Here is a 25,000-nt window from a genome sequence, read left to right on the forward strand (position 1 = left end):
AAAGTTTTGATGTGTAAAATATATAAAAACGGCAACTGAACAACAGTATCTGGCAGGCAAATCCACACAACTGCCTATTAACGGAGTTCCCAGGAGAGGCAGAGCGGACAGTCTTCATTCTTACAATCCCCTGAGTGGCAGGATTTCTCTTTTTTTCTGTTCTGAGTTGAAAGTTGTGCCTGTGTGTGTGCGTGTGTTTCTGTGTGTCAAGTGTCAAACGAAGCTTAAAAGTCTCGTGCAGAGCTATTCAAGAACCCTGACTAATACAGCAATCTTTTTTTGTTGTTGTTGTTGTTAACCTTTTTTTTTGTGCTATATCACAGGAAAAAAAAAGAAATGTCTTGTCAATGCATTTTCAGTAACACAAAGCTTATCAATTAAATGTTTGAGTAGGTTTATAACAAAGCTTTGGTTTTACCCTTACTACAGTAAGTGATTGTGCTAGGCTTGTCATTTAGAGCCAATCCCTTAACAAGTCCACATTTCACAAAATATCCTGAAAGACTTTTCCACCACCTCCTTTTCATATATATCTCCCTGCTGTGGGGCCATGGTCCTCCATCATCCAGCCTTGGCTGACCTCTGGCCATCACTGGAGATCACACCTCAATCAAGAGTGGGTTCTTGCCAAACTATCTAATCCAGGGGTGCCCAATCACAGTTCAGGAGGGCTATTCCACTCCAGGTTTAACCAGTAAAATGATACCCTTTCAGGGTCTAGATGGAGGTTTAACTGGTTCAAACAACTCAGCACAGGGTTGGAACAAAGACCAGGAGTGGAAGGGCCAGCTTTTGGACCCCCTTGTTCTAATCATTCAAATACTACCTTACATGCATTACAGATGTCAAGCCATGCTTTGAATAGCTAATCAAATACCATAATTGCATAAAGATTGCCTGCAATGTACTGCACTTCCCTTTATTATGCCAGTCTCGTGTCATTGCAAGCATGTATTCTCATTTTTCTGATAGCCTGTTACACTTGCTCACCTGAGGAGAATCCTCTTCACACCTTCAACATTAAAAAGCCAGCAGTGACATGCTTTGACCCTGAAGACTTTCTGGTGTGTAATCACCTAGAAAGTCAAACAGACTAACTGAAACCAAATCAGTAGTTTCCAATGCTGCTGTGGTTAAAAAAAACTTAAAAAAACAACCTAAAAACCCTTCCCGCAGTGCAATACAACATGGCAGGCACCAAATGATAGGCAACAATATTTCAGGACTATTTCCATGGGTCATTAAAGGCAGCTACAACTGTTATTGCATTTACTGCTAAATGCATGCACCATCTGTCTCAATAAAAGGTCCCAATGTCCAAATAGCATTAAAACTGTACAATGCAGAATTACCAACCTGACACAAAACACCTTGACTGATAACAACCTTCAATCATGAACAACTGTGTTTTTCACACAGGTGCATTACATATCAAAATGCAGAATTAGTTTGGGAATGTGTTTAATACATGCGTTTATTTACAGCCATAGTTTAATGCCTTTATAACCACTTAATGCAAAAGCATTTCAAAATCTATCTGTCTGGTTTATACGTTATCTGGCCATTTAAGGATTGTCCTTATAGACATTCTATAAAATGTAACCTCTATAACCTAATGAAACGGTGGTCAATTGTTATGCAGCATGTCAGGTCGTTATCTGCCAGTAAATACAACGCCAGCTCTTCTAAATTAAATTTGAATGCATTAGTCTGCCATAACTGGATTACGAAGAAATGCTGGATGCAAAGAGACCTGTGGCAGAAGATTTCATTCACTGAAACTGGTTGAAAGCATTTTAATAATGCATTTACTTTTTTGGCATGGTGTTTGGCATGGACTATTTATCTTTATGAAACAAACATGTTACACAAAAGGCACTGTTACTTAGTAAAGAGATTGCATTTTTAATTAAGCTGGCAGCGTAGAGCTTGGTTATATTTGAAATGTAACTAGTCTAAACCAGATCTGGGTTATATGAATGCACTGGGATCACTGATTTCCAGTTATCTATACAGTAGTAACAAAACACAATTTAATGGCTTTTCAATGTTTTCAACCAACACACCACACAATACCAATGCCTTTTGTAATAGAGTTAATGAACTCTGTGTCTGTACTTTATTGACAGATAATGTCCTGCACCCTGCCAGATAAAGACGTCCACATCAACTGTTAGCACTTAATAAAACTAATAATTAAGAAAACAAATAGAACACTCAGCTGAAAAGCCTGGAATTCATTACCATAGAGACGTTAATTATTTCAATTATGAAGTGCATCTCTTGAAACTGCTGCATTTCTGTACCTCAACAATCTCAGCTGAAAAACATTTAAAATTGCTTTAATTGATATGCATAGTGCGGAAGCCGCAAAACTCTGGAATGTTCCTATATTCTGCTAGTGGCAGCAAAATTAACAACATAGCATAGGATGCACAGATCAATAGCTGACAGCAGACTTTTTTTTTTTTTAAATACATTAGATTCAACTAAGCACCTGCAATATGCAGCACCCACTTTTGTTTTATGGACTTGACTGACTCATTCATGTATTATGCAAATGAAATCCCTGGAATGTTTCCTGTAATACTGGTACTGTATATAAAAGCTGCATATCCCAGTCTTAGCTACAATGGGGCAAGTTCTGACAGATTTTGATAAAAGGGCTGGTGTTAGCCTTAGTGCACTTGCTTGTGTTTCATGGAGATCAATCTCTGAAGTTAAAGAAGGTGCCTTCAAAATAACGACTGACATTTTAAAAGAGTAACTTGTATACCAGTATAGAGTAGGAGAAATTGAACGTGGCCAGAATTTGTAATGACAAAGCTCATTTATCTGAACAAGAAGAATCATTCCTTTCGTGGAGAAATGTTCTTGTTCTGAAAATCATTTTCAAATGTCAGATGTTTTCAGTAGTACTTGTACAACATATGTCTTCTTGAAATACGTGAAAGGCAGTTTCCTTAACTTACTGGGAACCACACTCCAACAATCTGACAAATTGTACACAGCCTTTTCACCAAACCACTATGCAGGAGAAGCAAACTAAATATTGTCCTAGGAGTCTTTATGCTGTATTCACATAACGTGCAATATCTTTCCATGAGTGAGGATAGCAGGGCTCAGTTAAGAGCATCCTCACAAGACAAGAAACCAACAGAATCATAAGTCAACATTAAAAATTCCAAAAGAAAACAAAATTCTTGCAACCCAGAAAGCTAACTTAGTAGTAATTGAACTGTAGTATTTTACTCCAACACCTCAGATCTCATCCTTCAATTCAATGGCCGATCCTCAGTTCACTGGTAGAGCATATAGAATCATTAATTGGATTATATTTTCCACGTTCCTTTAAAAGTTGTGTAAAAAATGACCCATCTTTAGATGAAATATTACAGTCCAATTCACGTGCAATAAAAGGTGTAAAGTTTGAATATAGTATCGTATTAAGACCTTACCAAATAAATCTAATCAAGAGCACAGTGGAAAATAAAGCCCCTTGTTTTTAAATCACATTCATGAGAACCTACCGAATTCATATCGAGCTCTTTCTCCACCCAGCTTTTAGCTTCTTCAAACTCCTCCTGCATCCCCATGATGTGCAGGGTATCAAGTGAATCCACGATGGAGGCCCCTCTGAGTCCCCCTGCATGGTGAGAGAAAAGCAGCAGTCAATAGGCAACTCTTAACAAAATGCAACACCAGGACTGCCATCAATCTTCTCCACTGTCAGCTTTTGCAGTGCCATTATGTGCTTTTGAATCTACAGTACAATGAGCAAAGTATGTTGCTCTTAATGTATTTTACTGCATTCACGTGCAACACACAATGATGGGATCATTAGCCTGGAATGTGATGCGCTTACACAGACATTGTTTAAAAAGGTGAGGAGGCAGTGAAACGCAATATTTGTTGAATTCAGAAATATTTTTTGAACCTCATTTTATTTGTGTGCCGTTATTTTTTGCTGATTCCGCCACACAGCGGATCCCATAGAAAAGTTCCCCGGGACCTGGTAGGCATGGTAACTGCTACTGCAGTGCATCGTGGGCTATCGATCAGTTACCGTGGTAACTCCTCTTTATTTATTTATTTATTTATTTTTATAGAAAAGCATAAACTGCATTTGGAGAAAAATCCCCTGAAGAGCATTTTTCTTAAGAACTTAAAAAAAGAAACTGAATGGACACCACTTGGTGTCGTTTCAATGGAACCGACTGTATCTGTTTAATAGGTAAATTGCGAGTTGCGCATTGTACTGTATACAGCTCCACTGTTGAGTTTCTGGAAAATGTTATATCCTCAGTAGAGGTCAATAAGTCATAGATTTCTAGATTTTTAGACACTTGTCACAGCAGAAATCTTATTGCACTGGAAGAAAACTGAATATTTATATCATTCAATCCCTGTCAAGTTTAAAGCACTGTCACAATAAAGCCTGTGGAAGAGTGAAAATGGAAAAAATAAATCGCTCTGCACACAATCATTGCTTCTCGATTCCAATCTAGCCAGAGTTGTCTTCTCTTATTGTCTGCAAAGCTAAGGAATCTCAACAGGAGAACAGCTGGGCAATCTGTCTTGTCTCTTCTATCACAAGATGTGGTTTTAGACCCCTGGCTTGGGCCCATTAGGATTCCTTAAACAACAACCTTTGAGTTAGTGCTTTTCAGACTATTTACAGAGAAAACCAATTTTCCTGTTTTATCCGTGTCAAAAGAGGTTAGCGGTATTGAAACGTCATGGTATGGTAGGCCCTGATCGCTCTGAACTGAATGTGACTGTACGTCTAACTTTTTTTAAAAGTATATTTTTCATTTTTCAGCTGGGCTGGTGGGCTCGATGAGATTACTCCAGTCACCAATGCCACGACAGGTTTTTGATTGCTCAGGGTCACTCTCATCTTACATCAGAGCACAGTCGTATGCATAATGGTCTTCCTTTCGGGACGCAGCTCATCTTCACCTGCGTTTTGGAAATTCAACAGCATGCCTCATTTACAGACCCCTCGAGTGCAGGTATGGCCTTGGATGGATGATCAGTTACAGGGCTTAACAATTTCACAGGTTTCTCTGTCTTTCCCTGGCGTGCATTTTAGCAGAACAGACCATCGCCTCAACAGAAGGTGACCTAGAATCTCAGTAAACGTTTCTGGTCTGTAACAAATAGCTTCCACAATAGCTTAACAAATAGCTTTATGAAAGACACTGTCAGCTTGTTCACTTTTGGCTATATTTTAATGAAGGCTGTGATGTCCTTAGAGTACTAACTGTGAATTAAATATGAACCACATTTATTAACATACTAGTAATCTAGTAGTTAATTAAGCGATAACTTTAGGACTGGTTAAATGTATAAGAAAATAAGAGCTTTTAATATTAGCGAGGGAGATGTGTTTGAGTCAGGCTCAGCCAGCTGTAAAGTTTGTTTTTCAGTATGTGATTTGCGTTGAAATACCCACAGAAGAAAGTCAACGGCAGTGTCATGTAAAAGCCAGTTAATAAACTATAATAGGGGCAACATGGCAAACCAAGGTAAACTACAGTAAATGCATAGTATAACCAGGGGAAAAGCATGGTAAGACTGCAACAGTGCCATGCAGAAATATTGTGGCACACTTGTATAAGAAATTGTTCTAGTTTCCAGCAATGTAGGGTAGAATATTTAAAGATTTTTCATGTTTTTCATTAGTTCCAAGACCTGTTAGTTCACTTTCATTTCAATTAGTGGAATTAATTTAGCTTCCCTTTTGAAATTCGGATATCTTGTTTAATTAATGCCGCAGACACTGAACGGCTGTCGTTATTGATATAACTGATAAAATGACCGATATATCTTTTCAGGTGATTTTAATCAAAGAAGTCACAATTTCAATAATAATAATTACTCAGACTGTGGTTTTCTTTAGCTGTGCCAATCACTTTGGCTTGATAGAACATTTATATGACATAGCTAATTCTGTTCTTTTCATGTTTAATGTGCATAGTAAGATAATATAATGACTTTTTAAAAAGTTGTTCATCTTTCTTAAATTGAACGCTTTGAAATGTCATAGTAAAATCTTCCAGGCTAAATTATCAACACAAGAACCCAATAGCACTGAGTTATATCTTGACTCAGTAATATAATGTTTCTTCTTCAATAAGGAATATGTTACAGTTGTCTGCAATGCTTTCAATTGCAGACTGTAACTTTGTTACAAGTGCATCTGTCCCTGAATTCTGCAAGCTTTTCTTTCTCCTCTTTGGATTGATACAATGGACAGGAGCACTGTTTGTGAACGAGAAAGAACATTGCTGTGTTGCAAAATTGGTAGCCTTTGCTGAATAGAATTCCAAGTATGCCCCTATCAAAACAGCTGTCACTTAAACAGAAGATACAACATTTTTGACAATGTATTTACAGAGGATAAAGTAAAATGCCTACTGTAACAATCTTCAAATGTACAGGTAGGTCACGCAAGTAAACTAAGAATTAAAACACATGTACACAACGCACTACTTTGGCAGTGTGAATGCTTTATATTTATAAAAACTGATTACACGTTTCAAGGTGACAGCCTTAGTGACAGTCATTTACAAAAAGTTACCGTTTGCAGCAAGTCAATCAATCAAAACCTTTAATTTATCTAGATGAGTCAATTGAGAACAAATTCTCATTTACAATGTGACCTGGCAAGAGACTCACACCACCACAGCAAACAACCTCAAACACAAGAAATAAGACCAAACTCTCATGGCAATTGTTACAAAAAAACACAAAACATATATCTCATATCCACAGCAAAATGCCATGGAACTGACTTATCTACTACATCTGCAGTCTATACAATGAAAGTGTGCCATCCTCCATGCCAGAATGGGTTGAAGAGCATGACAGAGACTTTACACTCTTTCATATCCACCACAATCCCTTGACCTTAATCAAATTGAGCATGTCAGGGATGAACTTGAACGAGCGCCATCACGATCCTCTGCCCACCTCTTTGCAACAGCTATGGCAGTATTAATGACTTAATATTGAATGGTTTAACATCCCTCGAGAAACCTTCCAAATCCTGTCAAGCTGTGTCAAGGCTGTGATCAGTGTAAACTGAGACTCTGCCTGATATTAGGTACAAATCCTATTACAAGCAGTTTACTTACAGTATATAACTTTTGAGGTTAGATACTGTATGTTGGGTAAGCAACAGATCACCTCACTTGTATTCCTCATAAGACAGCACACTGTGTGACTCAGTATTGGCACAGTGTATGATAATATAAAACTCGGTATGGGATTTGCAGTGCCCGATTGCTCTAAAATGACTTGAAGATTATTTAGATATGTATTTATTCTCAATTTCATCAACAAAAAGAAACTTAGCCAACTTTTAAAAAAAAAAATAATAAAAAAAAAGGATTTTCAAACAGCAGCAATCATATGAAAGACAGCTTGAAATGTAGGACACTGTTGCATTAAGAATCCTGATAAGACATTGCAATACAGCTGGCGCAAGACAAGATTAAGCCTTGTATGCTTTTTTTTCAGATTCTTGCAGCAAAACCATTTGGAATGCATGCCCCTGGGTGTTGGTTTCACACTGTTCTTGAAGCAATTACATTTTATTGTTGTGTTTTTATGCCTGATGCAGTAGAAGTATAAACATAGATAGTTTTCACTGATAATTTTGCAATAGCGTAGTTGGGTGTTATAAAGATTTAAAAGGACTAGCATAATTTCTTCATATATCATGCAACATGTATATCGTGTGCACCCTGTCTATAATGAGCATGACTGAACAACACCCACCTCTTCTATACTACCCTATCAAACACACCATACTACACTGTACCACTTCTAGAGGCTCACAACACAGGGTTTTACAGGGACAGATTGTAGCCAGCACCATGGCAACTAACATCACTGTGGTTTGCAGACCTCTTCTGTTATTTTATTCTTCCATAACCTGATAGAGCAGTTGAATAGGTCTTCTGGAACAGGTAGAGGACAATGGGGTAACTGCTCTACTGCTTTTCCAGAAGAGACAAATTAATGCATCTCATACACTGTGAAATATTTAGTTTTCAGTATTTCTTTTTGAGGAGTACATACATAAATACAGTCATCGGAACTGTTTCTTGGTTTTTTTTTTATGTAAGACGTGTATTTTTTCTATGTAATTACTTGATTGAACATACCTTTCATGCAACATTTAAAAAAAAAATAACTTCAGTAGTTAAATTATTGTGTTAAATGTCATTTTCAGTATTCAAAAACAGAATACCATAATCCCAAGAACACTGCCCATCTTGTACCTGTTGCACAACCCATATATAACACACATTTCTATTCTCTGCATGGTCTTTGGACTATGTAGAAAAACAGAAGCGGTGCTTGTGTGAGGGGCAGGATTGGTGAAAATCTATCCAGACAGCACAAGCAGGGACAGCATCCGCTTACCCCTGTCTCCCATAAACCAATGTGTCTAACCAATACAGCATTTGGCCTCTTTTAAAGACTGCCTATAAAAGTATCCATGGCAACTACGACAAACTGTGTGGTGGTTTTGTGAAGTGGATCACCAAACTGATTCGAACCCCAGTGAAAAGCTAGAGGAACCTCCTGCGCCACTCCTGTCTCTTTTTTCCATTTTATATCATTCTCTGAACACATCCTGATGAAATTCTATTCCGGGGAGGAAGTTAATGCCTCCAATAACAACAGATCAAATCGATTGTGCATCTGCAACATGAGATAAAGCTGGCACATTTTCCACTGCATTGGTAGTAGTCTGGCTTTGCTAATCTAATGACTTGAACGTTTAAAGCACAGGCAATAATTTCTATTCTGAATGTGTTTTCATTTCTTTCACGCCCTCTGGGTGTCGTGTTTATGCAACTGAAGAGTCCAAAGACACAGGGCGCCTGGGCGACACTGGGACTGTATACCAGAGTAGCGTTGTTACTATGGTGATCTGAAGGAAAAAATAATATTTAATTAAATTGGCCTTGGGTGATTACTGAGGTCTCATGAATGAAGGTTTGTTTGTATCACATTGAACCCTTGCGTTAAATAAAATAATTGTAGACTGCAGGGCTCCATTGCAGAGAAACGAAAGTCAAGAAGGCGAAACAGACGTGTTACTTCATTGGGTTACATATCACAGGGAGATTGCTCATAATTGCTGGAATGTGGGCCCAAGGCAACTGCAAAGGTTTCACAGGTCAGTAGAACTCCATCATATGAGTGGTTTGATGGCAATTACAAGCATGAGCACACAGCACACCCCTATCAAATCAGCAAATGATAAACTCCTGTTCTGCACATGCAAAAATATGAATATTGATGGGGAATCTTACATTTTTATATTCCAGTCATGTTAAGTTCTGTGTATTTTTCCTTGTAAGGTTCATTCCCAGACACATTAAGCAAATTGGTGAGCTGTGGGGAACAGTTTAAGGGCCACAGAAAGCAGGTGATTTAGAAAGAAAGATAGATTAAGCAGCACTTAAAGGCATCACGTGAACCACAAGACAGTTTTAACATGAGTATATCTGAGCACAAGACATTGCTCTTACATGACAGAAGTGCAAGCAAGTGAAAAATGTCCCAGACTTTGATCAACATGCCTTCACTTAGTAAACAACAGATTCAGCAGCCCTCAGGACATGAGCATAATGAAATTCCACCTGTAGTGTTACAGAGAAAATATACAGTGCTTTGAATGTAGACAAAAGAAGCACATATTGCAACAGAGAAATCTGGGGAATACAAAAATGTATGGATTAAAGTCATGTTACTTTATTAATAATGATATCCTGTGATAAAAAAAAAGCACTTTCATCAAAACTAAGTATTTCCAAAAAACAAAAAACATAGTTATTTGAAACCCATTGTACACTTAATAATACTGTGATTATATGCCAGATATTAAATGCATCCTAAATAATATTTTACTAGAATTCCGATTCAGGTATTGCTTTTACAGTGACACACATTATATATCTGGATTTATGGGGGAAATATTAGATGGAGATATTGCAATGGCATTTGCCTTTCTTTTTTATTTAGCTTGTTGGCTTATGGTAGTTTTGATTCAAGTTCCATCCTTGTACTTTACTGTTTATTCAGCCATCAGCAAAGTTAGCATAAAGCCTGTCCTTGTCTAGATGTGACGAAATATTACTGGGCTAAAGGTTAGCACTGAGATGTGCCTGCAGATATGAAAAAAATGATATGTATTTTTGGAAAGAAAATGATGAATTCCATGGCAAAGAAATCTCTCTAATGTACACGCTTTAAAAAATCTATCGAGTCACTCAAATGGCTCTTTACAAATGTTCCCAGTGACCCTACTGAACAGGTCTCTGTGGTTTGTTTGTTAAAATCCGCTTCATCATTTATGTGAGCACTTACATATTCAACTTTTGACAGGTTTTTATCTAACAGTGACAGGCTGGAGAGATAAACAAAGGTTGAGAATAATTATTTTTGATCTAAAATACTGTAAGATTATGATCCCGCGTTGCTGCTGCCGTGCTGAAATGTAGAAATCCAGACAAAAGGATTGTACTTTAGAGCCTGAATTGTGCAGTCCCTAATACAGGAGAAATGCCATTCTGAGAATGCTACTCCATGAACTACTTTGTTGAACAATTAGGTTTTAATAAAGGCGTCTACTTATGCTGTATAATATTTGAATGTGAGACAGTTGCAAGCATTCCATTTTATTTCAGTGTATGTTGTAATGTCGTCAGGGTTTATTTTAATCATTTAAACAGATGCTGGTCTTAACACCTAACAAATATAAATCTGAAGTTTTATTAACTGTTCCACTGTCTCTATTGTATTCAGTAATTTTAACAAACGTGTCAATCAATCGTGTCTGGGGTGAGGAGGGGGGTGGGGTGGCGGGTCACCATCAAGATTATTATAGCATTAGCGAGTGGTGGTATTAAGATCATTAAGATAGCCCCCACCCCACCCCACCCCTCGATAACTATGCCAGCATTTCTGAGTCTCGGTCTCATTGATAACCTGCAGTATATAACTGATGGCTTTTCAGCCCCAACTGACATTGTCAAAGGCATTGTGATCATTGTGAACTCACATGTGCTGTTTAAAGAAAAACTCACATGCACGTGCCCAGACACACACACAGACATTGCCACGTGTGCACATTCAAATGATCGTGCATTCTGTATGACCAGGGCATGTAGCAGAGCTAAGTGTATGCTACAACATTCTATCTTACTGTACATGACATCAAACACTTTCCAACAGCTGTACATATTTAAAAAATGTGCCATGATCTCCTGGTAAGAATGCTTTCGCTCTGTATTGTAAAATCTGCTTCATATAACCTGCTGCACTAAAATCAGACATCAACACAGGTTACTTAAGGTGGAAAAAGACAATTGATGCATTACAAGTCGAACTGTCCTTGAACCACATTCTAGCAATACCACCTTATGTTGTACAGACACCCAACTGTGATTTTGCATTACAACAATTAAACAGCCACGGGCACCAGTGCAATCAGGGTTTCCTTCCGCTTCTGATCAGAAGCATCAGCGTTAATGGATCAGTTAAAAATATCCTGTCCACAGGGAAGCTCAGCCCTGTCACAAAGGAAATCAACACCCTCCCCACTGGCAACCATGTGTGTGTGTGTGTGTGTGTGTTCCAAACCTAGACTGGTGCACTGTTGTCATAAAGTTTACATCCCAGCCTTCCAGCAGAATAAACTTTAATGAACAAGACCAGGCGCTGAGTTTCCAGCATGCTTGTGTATGCTAAACCACAGTGCCACCTTTATGAGGACTATGGATGTGCTACAAAACGTATGAGTATTAATGATTACTTTCCAAGTAATATCATTTCTCATACCCTACTGTTCCCCATGCTACAGTAAATCGACTATATAAATCCTACCTATCTCTTAAAAGCTATGCACTTATTTGACTGGTTTGACTGGGTTTCTTTCCTTAAAGTGAAATAAAAGAGCTTGACTTTAAAATGTCTTTAAAAAACATTTCTTTCTTATCTGCTATTTGGTAAATGTGAACATCTACATGTTCTTTTGAGAGCCGTGAGACTTGCAAGTAAGACAAGCAGGGCAACATTTTCAAAGGGTTTACTCCAGTCTTTAATTAACTCCTAATTTTTGGATGGAGAAATATGGCAAAGATAGATCCAAACAATTAGGTAATATACTGCACAGTCTGCCAAGCACCCACAAGTTGTAGGTTTCTCATTTGGTAACATTACCGACGGTAACATGAATTTCTTTAATTAAAGACTGGAGTAAACACTTTGAAAATATGTCCCTTAGAGGTTAATCTGGTCAAAGCTGTCCCCTCTGGATTGATGCAATACAGCTGTACTGCATTTCCTGGTGCTCCAAACCAGCTGTGGCTTACACTGGAGGGCTATAGTATAATGAAATAAAACTCTCAATCAAAGAGACGTAATGTTCCAGTTTTTGTAAACACTTTCATTACTGTAGCCTACAAGAGTTTGCTGTGAACCTTTCATCACATCTGGGGGCCTGGGTTCAAATCAAACCCCATGTCAAATTACAATAGTCCTTCAAAGACACCACAATAAAAGCTAACTGGGTTAATAATGGAAAAAAATGGTACTACAGTTTTAATGCACGGTAATATAGCTTTCAAACTGGAGTCTGTGTGACACTAAAAAAGAAAACTGCTACATGTTTAGGCTACTGGTTAATATCTTATTGGGGATGATATTCTTTTAGCAAATTTAGCAAAAACTCAATCTCAGAAAATCCCTCTAATCTTCCTTCCCACCACACATTTTCAACCCGCTTTCATTATCCTAGCTTTAAATTGCATGCAAGTCTCAAAATGGTACTACAGTTTTAATGCACGGTAATATAGCTTTCAAACTGGAGTCTGTGTGACACTAAAAAAGAAAACTGCTACATGTTTAGGCTACTGGTTAATATCTTATTGGGGATGATATTCTTTTAGCAAATTTAGCAAAAACTCAATCTCAGAAAATCCCTCTAATCTTCCTTCCCACCACACATTTTCAACCCGCTTTCATTATCCTAGCTTTAAATTGCATGCAAGTCTCAATGACATGTTTCACGGTTTTTCAATCCGCAAGGATTTGAATGGGCTGGAAGCTGCTTTAACACAGGACATAGAGCCACCGTGGACAGCCACGGCTTGACAGCTCTGAACTGCTGTTCAAATTGTTTTGGAGAGGATGCATGACTGCCATCAATAATTCCTTCAGGGGCTTGGAGGGTAGAAATCTGCAGCGAAGGCTCTTCCTCTGCTTTAATTGACTCTCCTGGGACACAAAAAAAGCGTGTGAAAGGACAGGACTGTGATAAGACAAGGGGCAGACCCAGTGACTAGGTGTTTAAGTAGCTCGCTGTGGACATTCCTATTAGTGCAAATAACAGAGCCTTTACAAGGAGGGAGACAGTCTCCAGTCTACACTGTTGGAGAGCACAGGATCTGTTCATGCTTGTGATCACCAGTCCATCCTCTGAAAAGCTCATTGACCTTGGTATTAGCTTCTAATTAGTGCAACCATAACAATTCACAAATTTGAATAAATAAACGCAAAACAGAATGAAAGGCTGTAAATGATGTGTTAAATAGATACAAGGATTGGCAATGTTATTTACTCCAAATTGAGAACACTGCTGATTTTTGCAGGAAGCAAACACAAGCCAAATACTGAAATTGGTGGCTTGTGAGTAGTCTTAACTTTTCTTGCAAGAAAAGTGAGGATTTGCAGTTAATAGTATTAGCAATCTAGCCCACAAAGCTGAAGCCCTCCAAGTAAACAGACATTTTATATTTAAACTGTCATACACATTTAGTTTGTATACTTTTTATATTTTAACTTGTACAGCATTCAATTAGAGTTTAAAACGGAATTCAGTACCACATACTACAAATAATGGCACTTTTTCAAACATGATGCCATGTGTTTTATTTATTATTATTATTATTATTATTATTATTATTATTATTATTATTATTATTATTATTATTATTATTATTATTATTTCTGTTTACCATTTAAATCTATACAGCCTTTCCCGTAATGTATGATGTATTATCGATGTCACAAATTCAATTACATTCTATTCAATTAGGATGAGAAACCCAACATTTGCTATTAGTAAAGGGTCTAATCCAGACACAAAATCAGTATACATTTAATGCATTTTAAGGTAATGTATTCAGTTATCTGTAGAGATGTAGCGTATCATTTTCAAGTTATCCCATTAGTTCTGATGGGAAACACGCTTCTGTTGGCCCCTGAGGTGTATACAATACCTCTACTCCACAGCCTCCTGTAAAACTGAGTCAGCGTTCCTAGTATCGCTGTACCGTGTAATCACGCTAACAGGCACACGTGCATGTGAGTGGAAGGCACCCTGACACATAGGATCATTTGCTGGTGAAAGGCTATTAGTGGAAAGTGAAAGAGACAGAGAATATCCATTAGAAACCCACCTCCTGTGAAAGGCTTTTTTTTTTAATATGGTATTTTATCTATGAACACCATTTTGGGAAGACAATTTCACTGTCTGAGAACGCCTTGAACCTCCGCTTCATTACAGAAATGACATTAAGGAAGTTTCTTAATGTCCTGCAGTTATTTGAGAGGCTTTTTTTTTTTTCTTAATACCTTGATCGGTATTAAAGACGGTAGGCAACGAGACTAAGAGCATGAAAAATAAACTCTTCCTTTAACTGCACCAGCGCCAGAACCTGCACGCAAACGTCTTTCAACAATGACATTTTAATTGAAATGTCAAATGAAATAGATTTTTAACGGAGTTTAAGAATAATGTGTGTTATTATTCCTTGAAGAGCCTGTTCCCCTTTACATAACCACATTATCCCTGCTGTGGATGTAATGGGAGGCTCGAGTACAGACTGTGCTTACAAATAATCAGTGTCTGGCTATTTTATTAGGACCTGTACCTAATATCAGGTTGGGACACTGTCTGCCCTGATTACAGCTTTGACATGGCATGGCATGAAGTCCACAAGGTGCTGGAAGGTGTCATTAATATTTCAAGCAATTGGTGCAGAGAGGTATGCAGAAGATTGTGTTGATCGATAAATAAATTGATAAACCCTACTATTACTGATGGCCTGAACTACAACGGGACCTATTTTGGAACACAGGCAAAGACCCATTTTCTTACAGGATAGAAAACAAAAATTAAATGGCATAAAACTAGCAAGAAACAACTTAGTAGTGGAGAGGATGTTTTACTCTTCCTTGACAATTCACCTTTGCACTTCAAAGTATCCCCATATACCCTCATATAGTCGCAACACAATTCGCATCAATAGCATATACGGAACAAACAACTGTGATAACTGTTTGTTATTCAATGGCTGAAACAGCAGGGAAATGCTGCTTTCAAACAATTCCAATGTGTCACTTGGCCCAGAGACCAAGCCAGCCTCAAGAAAAAAAAAAAGGCTTTCTTGAATACATTTACAGCCATAACGTCCAGGTCCATTCTCTGGCGTATGGAACCTGCCACAGCTGCTGTTCTGATATTCTAAATGTGTGCGTCCCTTGAAATTTACAGCACCAGAATGAGCTTCAGACTTCGAACCAATATGTAATGAAGCAGTCTTAGCCTTTACACGGAACAGATTCAAAGTTTTGAAGGACTGCAGTCATTTTCCGTCAAAGCTGCCTGGTCCACAAACCGTCAGAGTCTGTTTTCCTGATTCAGCCTTCTGCTGACAGTCCAGTTTGTTAACATACTCCAAAAAAGGTTGCTTTTAGAAGTAGGCACCCTATAGTAGTGTCCTCGCCCCTTGAAAACGGGCTCCTTCTACGGTCCTCAAGAAGCCACAGGTTCCTGTTACTGATATTATTTGCAGCAGTTGGAGATTTGTTATGCTGTTTTAGTAAAATCATAAGTACTGTGTACTTCTCTGGGAAAACATATCCGTAGAAGCGAGTAATAGCGGAGGTAGGTGTACCTACATATGTATTTATGTACACTTATATTTCTATTTATTGAATCTGAAGCCGCTTGTCCAGTTATGATAGAACTTGCTAAGGTCATTGTTTAGCACATGTTTTTAAGAGTATAAGAATCTGGGGGTTAATGAGGTGTCCTGTCTGTCTGTCTGTCTGTCTGTCTGTCATGCTTGGATTTTTCGATATATGAAGAGAAAAGCCTAGTCGTTCGTGATGAAACTTGGTTTGTACTTTTTTTAGTACAAGTTATTGAGGTAATGTGGACACATGCGTCCGTCTCTATGCCAATTTACATGTTTACATTTGCGGACAGTGGACGGAAGTCATGCTGGTCTACTTCTTCAAGCTACTGACGGCTCAAATGTTGTGCTGCTATGGGGCGGGACGGGGGGCGGTGAATGTCGCTTACAGGGTTGTTTCATATGCTTTTTGAGCTGTGAGCTAAAAATGTATTTCCCCCCAAAAGAACACCAAAGGGTTAAATACAAATAAACATTGTTAGCTGCTGGAAAAAAAAAACAAAACAGCAACTATTAAGGATTTCCAGTGCCCTTGATACAACCACTAATTGTTAAAACTAGAAATTCTAAATAATCTGATTGAAAATGTCCTGAGGCTGTTGACACACCCTTCTGGCTCTGGAATCAGCTTTTAAAAAGCCTGCCAAAAGCACTTTGCTTCATCCCTGTCTGTACACACTGCTGAAGCTGAAGCTGCTGGGTCTGTATCGCCCTGGGATGTGTGTTCACATTAAATGGGTCCATGTAAACACCCCATTGGTCAGCTGGCACCTACATCCATTTCGATTTCAGAAGATTCTAAAGGTCATCGTTTTACTCCAAGAGGATAAGACCATGAAACTTCCCGAATGTAATAAATCAGCCTCAGTTTGCCGAATTATTAATCCTGTTTTTATTCCCAGTTTAGAGTGTGCCATTATGTTCACACACTTCAGCAATCCCCACAACAGCTCAGGAGAAGTGAAGGTCAATGTGGGTCCTGGATGACCACCGCTCCAGGTATCTGCAGAGAGCTCACAGTGGCAAGAGCAGCGAGAAGAAACAGCCCCCGACGATTCTGCCTCCCTAACCTGGGGGACAGCGAGCCAATGCAAGCATGAAGCATACCATATTTTTATTTTCCATTTCTAAAACAACCCTGACCTTTGCCTAACAAACAGCAAGACTTGTTATTTAATTCATACAAATTAGCACAAGTGCCTTTTAACATGTGTTCAGGCTTTCCATCTAAACTGTTATAATATTTTTAGTTTAAATCTATTTTTAGATTTCCCGAGCCAAGTTCAAATTGTATTTATTTATTTTATTTTATGCAGCTTAGCATTGGCCGCACTGTGTTTTTTTTTTTTTTCAAAAGAACTAAAGACCATGTGACCTTGAGCAAAGGTTCCAATTTAAAATATTAGCATTCCATGAATGTGAAAGGACCACAGTATTCTGGTAACAAATACAGCTTATAAAGATAATAAGAGCAAAGAAAATTCATTGTAAAACTTTGGATTGCACTTTTTTTTTTCCCGGAAGTGACAAATATCAATATGCTGCATGTTTGAGGATAGAAAAAAAAAAACTCCAACACGGCATTAATTAATGAAAACAGAATATACAATAAGGATCAGCGCAGGTTCATTCAACACACCAGAGTACAGAATATCTTGCAAGTGAAGAAGACACCAGCGGTTTACTCTAAAGCATATTAGCATTTCCCACTTGAGGGGTTTTATTTTTAACTGGGGTTTTGAATCTTCCCATTGATCGACAGTTTGACAAAAGGATGAACAAAAAAAAAAATCTATGTATTCAACACAGTTGACAGAAGCATATGATATCTACTTTAATTTTTAAATATGAATATGCAGCTTATCAGATCCTTTAGCTGTTCTTTTTACATAAAGTCACCAGACTTAAAAAGAAAGTAATTTCAAACTAAAATAAATACATAAGATTGGAATACAGTATTATTTCTTTCTGTTGGGATCACACTTCATACTTCTTTTTTTTTACCGGATGTCAATTTGAAATCTGTCTTGCACTCATTCAAATCCATTGACAGAGGGACTAGGCGAATAGATTACACTGAGTAACTATACTGCTGAAGGTTTTAGCTGCACAAAAGAAATACAGAACTATATGCAGCCAAGTGCCAACCCTACAAAAGTGCTCAGGGTAGACACTTTGGCCCCCGATAACGCACAATGTAGTAAATCAGATAGCAAGAGATCCAATTTTAGTATAAAATTGAATATGATTTCCGGGCACTGCAGCTTTAATACCAGTACTATCCAAGAAAACCGCAGGTCAATAACTCCACATGGGATTATCATTTGCTTTTATTGGATAACTCCAGAAATACTATCATACTGCAGTGTGAACAATACAGCAAGAAACCGCCCTCCGCAATTCAGCAGAAAACCATTTTCTTCACTTACCACAAGCAACGGCTTCTTTTTTTATTTTAAGTTTGCAAACAAGATCAAACATTACAGTATTTCAGTCAGCCTTAAAGGGTTTTTTTTGTTCTGTTTTTTTTTTTTTTTTTTTTTTTTTTTTTTAGCAAAGATACAGTAATTGACACAGACACATTGCATAGTATGCTTATATAAAGTGAGACGTATACTGTGCAGGTGTGTGCTTGCCTTGAAGGATGTATTTCTCATTAAGGAAATTAAGACAAGATGTCATGAAACACAGTTTTGTCCAAAGGGGAACCTTATTGCCCCTCTGCACTCTGACACTATTGCTAAGGCTGACATAAATTAATCAGCCACAATTAAGCCTCAAAGTAATTTTGCATGAAACACACATGATTGGTTTGCATTTTATGCCAATTAGACAAAGCAATTCTGCTGCCTCTGTACTACCGTAAACTCTAAAAGTTTATAATATTTATTTTCTGTTATTAAAACAAAAACTATTAAATAATAAACTACTGTATGTTTGGAATCCAAGCCAAGTTTTTTTAACAAAAACACAAGGGGGGAATTCAGGATTCTGTTTGCTTGTGCTGTCAAAATAGTATTAACAATAATAGCCATCTTGAGAAGGTCTTTGGGAGAATTTGGACAGCGGCTTGGAGCAGCCATCTTGGGGAGGTCTCCGACAGCTCTTGCGTAACAGACATGCAACTCTAGTAAGCACTGCATGTTTTTTTGTTGTTAGCTACTGCACTGGTATTTTGCTAAACCCCCTGGTGACGGGTTGGTTTTGAATTAAGAGCTGAAATGGATTCAGGGGCCACTTTATGTTGAATGAATTTGATACTCACCAAACATGTTCCCAGCGTGTCCATTTCTTGTCAGTGGCCGCAGCTCATTTTTTCCCCAGGCATAAGTCTTATAGTTATCCCAAGAAAACTTCATCATCTGCAAAAGAAAAGTACAAGATCTACATAAATAAAGGTTGTATGAAGGTACTGCACTCTGAAGACCAATAATTAGCACACCGGTACCACCACACTACATCTCACACCTATATAAAAAAGATGGTAATTTCAATGTGTTAGTGGTGTTTTTTTATATCTCAAACACAGTGCCATGACAACAGAACTACACTTTCAAATACTTTCATTTCAGTACCAAGCAGTTTGAGGGCAAAACTCAAGGTATTAGGATGTCAAGGTTTTAAAATATTCTTAAAGCACAGCCGCACTGAGGCTTAAGTAAATTATATCTGTCAAAAACCATTTCACAACTACAAAAACAGACACATTGAAATAATGGGAACAGACCTATAAAGATGTCACATCCACAATAGAGTCAAGTACATTAAAAAAAATGGTCAGCCCTGTAAATCTATAATATAAAAGTGGCTAAGTTAAGCAAAAAAACTATTCACGTAAACTTGTATTGCAATAGGAACTGGTAGATACATGAATAATAATGTAATAATTAATCGAACTACCTTTTTGTGACATTTGAGTTTTTAGAGCTGTCTAGAAACATATGCTGGTGAAACAGCTGGGATATTTCTGGCAATCTTTTGCTCGGTCAGGCATAGATCACTTTTTAGTCAGTGTGGGCCGCAAAGGACCTGTGAACCATTCCAGATTCAAACCACAGAGATGAAGAGCCGATGCATCGCCTGTTATCAACCAGGCTTTCTTAAAATGAGCACCTCAGAAAATTGAGAACATTTCAGCAGTAAAAAATAAAGGTCTGCTGTAAAAGAAAAACACATTTCTTTTAATCACCAGTGTGGTGGCCCACTGCGCGATGTACTCCTCCCTGCATCAGCAGGTCAAAAGTTTACATCCCAACTCCAGAGCCTGGGATGAGAGCCAAGGAAGAGGTGCAGAGAGTACTCTTTTTTTAAATGATTAATAGGGATAGGGTTTGCCCTCTGTGGGACAGAGAGAAAACAAGGTCGATTTTGGCTGACTAGCTATAATACCAGGAAACAGACAAGAAGAGAGATTACCGGTAATCAGTTGTGGGAAGCAAGCCCCAGCCCAAACGGTGGCCACAACAGGCAGTTAAATAGAGAGTTAATGTAGTAAATCCTGCCTTGAATGCAGTGCTTTTTGCTAAAAACACCATTCCGCCTGCTGTGTCTCATATGAGTTATGCAGTTCTCATGAAATCAGAATTAACACATGCTTCCCATATACTACAGTGTGTTACTTTCAGAATTTGAGGTAGATCGTGTTGGGACTCTGCAGTAAAAGGCAGAGCACTCTTTCAAACACATTCTCACCATGTGGGGCATGAGTGACTCAGCTCTTCTCATCAACCACATATGGATGAAACATCTCTGCGGAATGAGGGCCGCTTGAGGATGAATGGTCCAATAATGCAATTACAATATTTCACCTCATGGTGTCTAAGGAACATCATTATAATCAAGGTAGACAAAATAAACAAAAAGGGGGATGGTGGGGTAGCCATAGCATTCATATTTTAAGAACGTTGCCTAGCACTCATAATCCTGCTCGAGTCCCCCCCCCCCACCTTTGCAGTCTCCACGGTCGAAACATATAGAAAAAAAGATTTCTTCCGATAGAGAAAATCATCATTTTAATTCATCTCCCGGTAATAAACATGCTACATTAAATCCATCTTTTCTATATCTGCACGAACGGTAGTGCAGCAGTCACTCAGGATTCAAAACATTATTTCCAATTATCTTCTGCTCTGATCAGCCAAGGCAATGCATAATTGTCAAGCAGGCAGTTACAAGTTTACATTTTAAATGTCCTTCATAGCGGAGCACACACAAACAGGCTCTCATACACACACAAACTCAGATCAATACCCATGCATCTGAAACAAGTCTATAAGAAGTCTTGTAGGAATTCCAAGTACATTCAGGGGCTGGTTCCTCCCTTGAGAAGCCTGTTTAGCAATATATAATCACGTTATGCACCAAATACCAAACTAAATGATTGATTATTCTGCAGAGTTGATTAATCTCTAATTGTTAATAATCGACTGAGCAATCAGCACGTCACTTAACAAGCATCAGTCACCCCATGTGGCAGCTGGAAAGAATATTCTGCAGCTAAACTGAAAAGCTTTATGCTTTTAAGTAGTAAACACAACATGAAAAAGTGCAAGTAGAGCATTGTGCAGAGGATTGAAACGGTATTTAATGGTGTTGTTTTCACTCAGTCTATCTAGGGTCACAGTCTGCATGCTAAGCACTTTGCTGAATACCTTAACAGCAGGGTACGATTATCGTCAGCGCTCGTTTCAGTAGCATGTCGAGATGTCTGATGGCAGCCAGCAAGTTGCAGAACGCTCCCAATAAGCTACCTTCTGAATCTGACGATAGCCTCGTGAAACAGCCTCATGAGCAAAAGCGCTATCTGGGAACTTAGCTCAGGCTACAGATGTTGTTGGCAGAATCAATTAGTGATTCACGCGGTTGACTCAAATTAAACCGTCATCCCCTTTGTAAAAAATATCAAGGGCTAATTAAATTACATCGCGGCTGGCTTATGTATTGTCAGTTTTGCAATTGCATGTAACAGCAAATAAACAGAGCACACATTTGCACATTATCTGTATTGAATCAACAATGTGTTGATAGAATCATAATGGCTTCATGTTTCTTAATTGCATGAACATAAAATGTTCCTAAAGCGAATTGGGCCCCAGGTCTAAGTGCACTACAATGTATCAAAAATAAGGTCCCTGCTAGTCCCCCTAGTAAAAGCTTTGAAGTTTGGAGTGCAGGATGAGTCATGCCAGAGAGTATGACTCATGCCAGGTTGCTGATCTTGGTTGGAGAATCACAGGCATCCCTTCTATTTACAGGACAGTTCATCACTCCGAGTCCGGACAGAGACTTCCCTCGAAGGTTCGGTAGCTTGATAACATCCATTGCTTAGGTTTGGCTGGGAAATAGAGGCTATTGGTCTAACAGCCAAAACAGATCAGCATTTCCCACAGCCTTACTAATTTCTTACCATTACCAGTGGTTCTATTCCTTACATTCTGGGTTTGACCTACTGTAATCAATACCTACTGGGGTGAGATTTATAGATGCATTATTTTGAATTGCTGGTGAAAGGCGATGCGACAGAGCACAATCCAAGCTGGTGTGTGTGTGTGTGTGTTGATGTGCTCTTTGAATAGCATGCATGTTAATCAGCAAAGACAGGAAAATGGCAAGCTGGGAAGACAAGAAAGGCTGGCATGAGAAGATGAAGGGGTTGAGTAGCAGGAAATAACTGCACAAGGAGGTGACTGATAACGGTATTGAGCTGCCTGGCAGCCAGCAGCTGCCTCCGACAAAAGATGAAACAATATGGAGGGAAAACACTGGAAGACTGAAGCAGAAAGCAGGGATGCATCACCATATAGAGAGGAATGGGAAAACAGGCAGATATATTTGTTACTGGACTGTATTTGTTTTTATGTCCCTCAAATGACTTTGTTACACAAAGGGACATGTTGTCTGTAATTAATAAAAGCTATGTCTCCCTGTTGCAAGCAGCTTTAGTCATTGGCTCTCGGTCGGCAGGTGCTTCCGTATATAATACCTCACAAATTATGGTTTCACGATACAAAAGAGCAGATGGGCTTTGTGACTCTGTGGGCCATTCTGGAGACTTTAATTTAGATTGTCAACACAAATTTCCTTAAAATATTTAGAGAACATTTCTCCAAGACAATTCAAGCACTATATGTTGCAACACAGTTGTCCTGTGGCTGCCCATGGTGGTCTTACCCCCTATTGACAGTGTTGGCAGTTGTTTCTATTTTTATGTCCACTCCCTGTTTAAAAATATGTCTTACCCAAGTTAATAATGTCCACTACCAAACGACTCAGTCACATACTTAGCCAGAAGTTAAAACTAAATGTCATTGGTGTTGCATGTGTCTTATAGACATGAATACAAAATCAGCTAACATTATCAAACAGAAGAGCGTTAATAGGCAATAAAAGCCACTACTGCCCTGTTTAGTATGCTTTTCAAGCACTGAAGCAAACCTCATGTATAAACTGTGGTGTGGCTTTGCAGAAGTCTAGGTGTATAGGAGGGGCTATAACTCAGCTCTTGTCTTTGGCCAGGAGGCTGGGAACCTGCTTTTTCGTATGAACTCCTGTTCTGCTAAGCTGTTTTTTCTCAGTTTCCTTGATCCATCGATAAGCCATTGTACCAATACTCTCGCTGTTAAATCATCAGCCATTCCCTGTCCTGGGCGATCTATCTGTTTGGAAACTAAACTTGCAAACGATACAAAAAAATAAAATAAACTTGAAAAAGAAAGACGCCAACAACGCAGGTGAAGCATTTATAGAACTAGGGAGGAGACTGAATGGAGCAAATACGCACCCTCTGGGCTGTTTCATAAAGGAATGAAGCCTGCTGTTGCATGCTGTTTGTTATAGAACAACATTTAAAGTCAGAGTCTAACATTTTACAAGCCAGTTTCAAGCCCTTTATACTTGCATACTTTTTGTTTCAGATGCTAAATTGTAACTGTTGCTGTAGTACAATGGGCACTATTTTTTTTTTGAAGTTTTGAAGGAATGGCTTTTGAAGGACTGTTTTTAAAAACAAAAATAAACTAATAAACCATTTTAAAAAGATGTCGTGAACTTGTTTTTATTAATCAAACTGTCCTTTAAGTTCTGACAATTGGACTACACAGTAGTCTGTCCAAAACCAAGCAGCAACTATTAAATGGCCAAGGGACAAAGTCACTGGCACAGACACTGATGTGTTCATTATGATCATTATGCCCGGACATTTTTCATGCAAAAATCAGGCTGTTCTCCTGCTGAAGCGCTCAGACTTCATGAAAAATGAATGGAGTTAAAAAATAGCCATATAAAAAAACAGGAAAAAAGCTAATTGAATGCCCAGACGTTATGAGTGTTCTTGCCTTCCAGGGTCTCTCGAAAATAATGGAAAGTTGTCATAAAGAAGAAAAATGAAATCGAAAACTAACAGTGAAAAAAAAAAAAATTCGGAGCATATAACATTCCTGTATTTTGGCTGAGAGGTGCCTGTATGTGTGAATTGATGAAGATTTGATGAAGAATTGATAAAACATTTTTCTTCCTTAAGTCTGCCCCCGTCAGGGTGAGAGCGATTCAGCTTTTGTTAATCTTAGCCCTGTTCTCAGTCTATTCACACACAAGTTCAATCGTCCATAACAAGATAAAACCTACATATAACTGAAGCAGATACTGCAGCTAGCGCCTCCTTCAATGCAATGTCAGTTTGCTGTTGAATAGTTCATTTCTTTCCTGTTTAACACCCTGTAATGTGGATGCCTGATTCGCTAACCAACAAATGCTTCTGAAACGACTCCTCTAGGCCGATTGTGGGGCAGCGATCTAGGGGAGAGTATCCGTACTGCACAGATTTCACTTCGTCATCTCTGGGCTTCAGCACTCGTTTGATTGCTATGTCTATGGGGAAGTCTGCCATTAACAGAAAAGGGAAGTTGAAGAGCATCTATGATTCACGCTTGTCAGGTTAATTCACAGGTTTCGGTAGTCGTGTTTGTGGTGAAAACCACACTGCTAAAAATAAA

General features: G+C 38.4%; 1 protein-coding gene across 1 annotated transcript in view; it reads right to left on the reverse strand.

Moving 5' to 3' along the window:
* Nucleotides 1–19,409, reverse strand: part of LOC121303287 (mannosyl-oligosaccharide 1,2-alpha-mannosidase IC-like) — a 31,566-nt gene extending 12,157 nt beyond the window's left edge. Inside the window, exons 1-3 of the mRNA XM_041233871.1 lie at nucleotides 19,276–19,409; nucleotides 3,531–3,646; nucleotides 2,973–3,027 (exon numbers count right to left, since the gene is read on the reverse strand). Coding sequence (XP_041089805.1) covers nucleotides 2,973–3,027; nucleotides 3,531–3,646; nucleotides 19,276–19,372 — 268 coding nt within the window. The 5' untranslated portion in view covers nucleotides 19,373–19,409. The remainder of the gene's footprint in view (nucleotides 1–2,972; nucleotides 3,028–3,530; nucleotides 3,647–19,275) is intronic.
* Nucleotides 19,410–25,000: the final 5,591 nt, after the last annotated feature.

This window comes from Polyodon spathula, chromosome 32 (assembly GCF_017654505.1).
Source record: "Polyodon spathula isolate WHYD16114869_AA chromosome 32, ASM1765450v1, whole genome shotgun sequence".
NCBI classification, from domain to species: Eukaryota; Metazoa; Chordata; class Actinopteri; order Acipenseriformes; family Polyodontidae; genus Polyodon; species Polyodon spathula.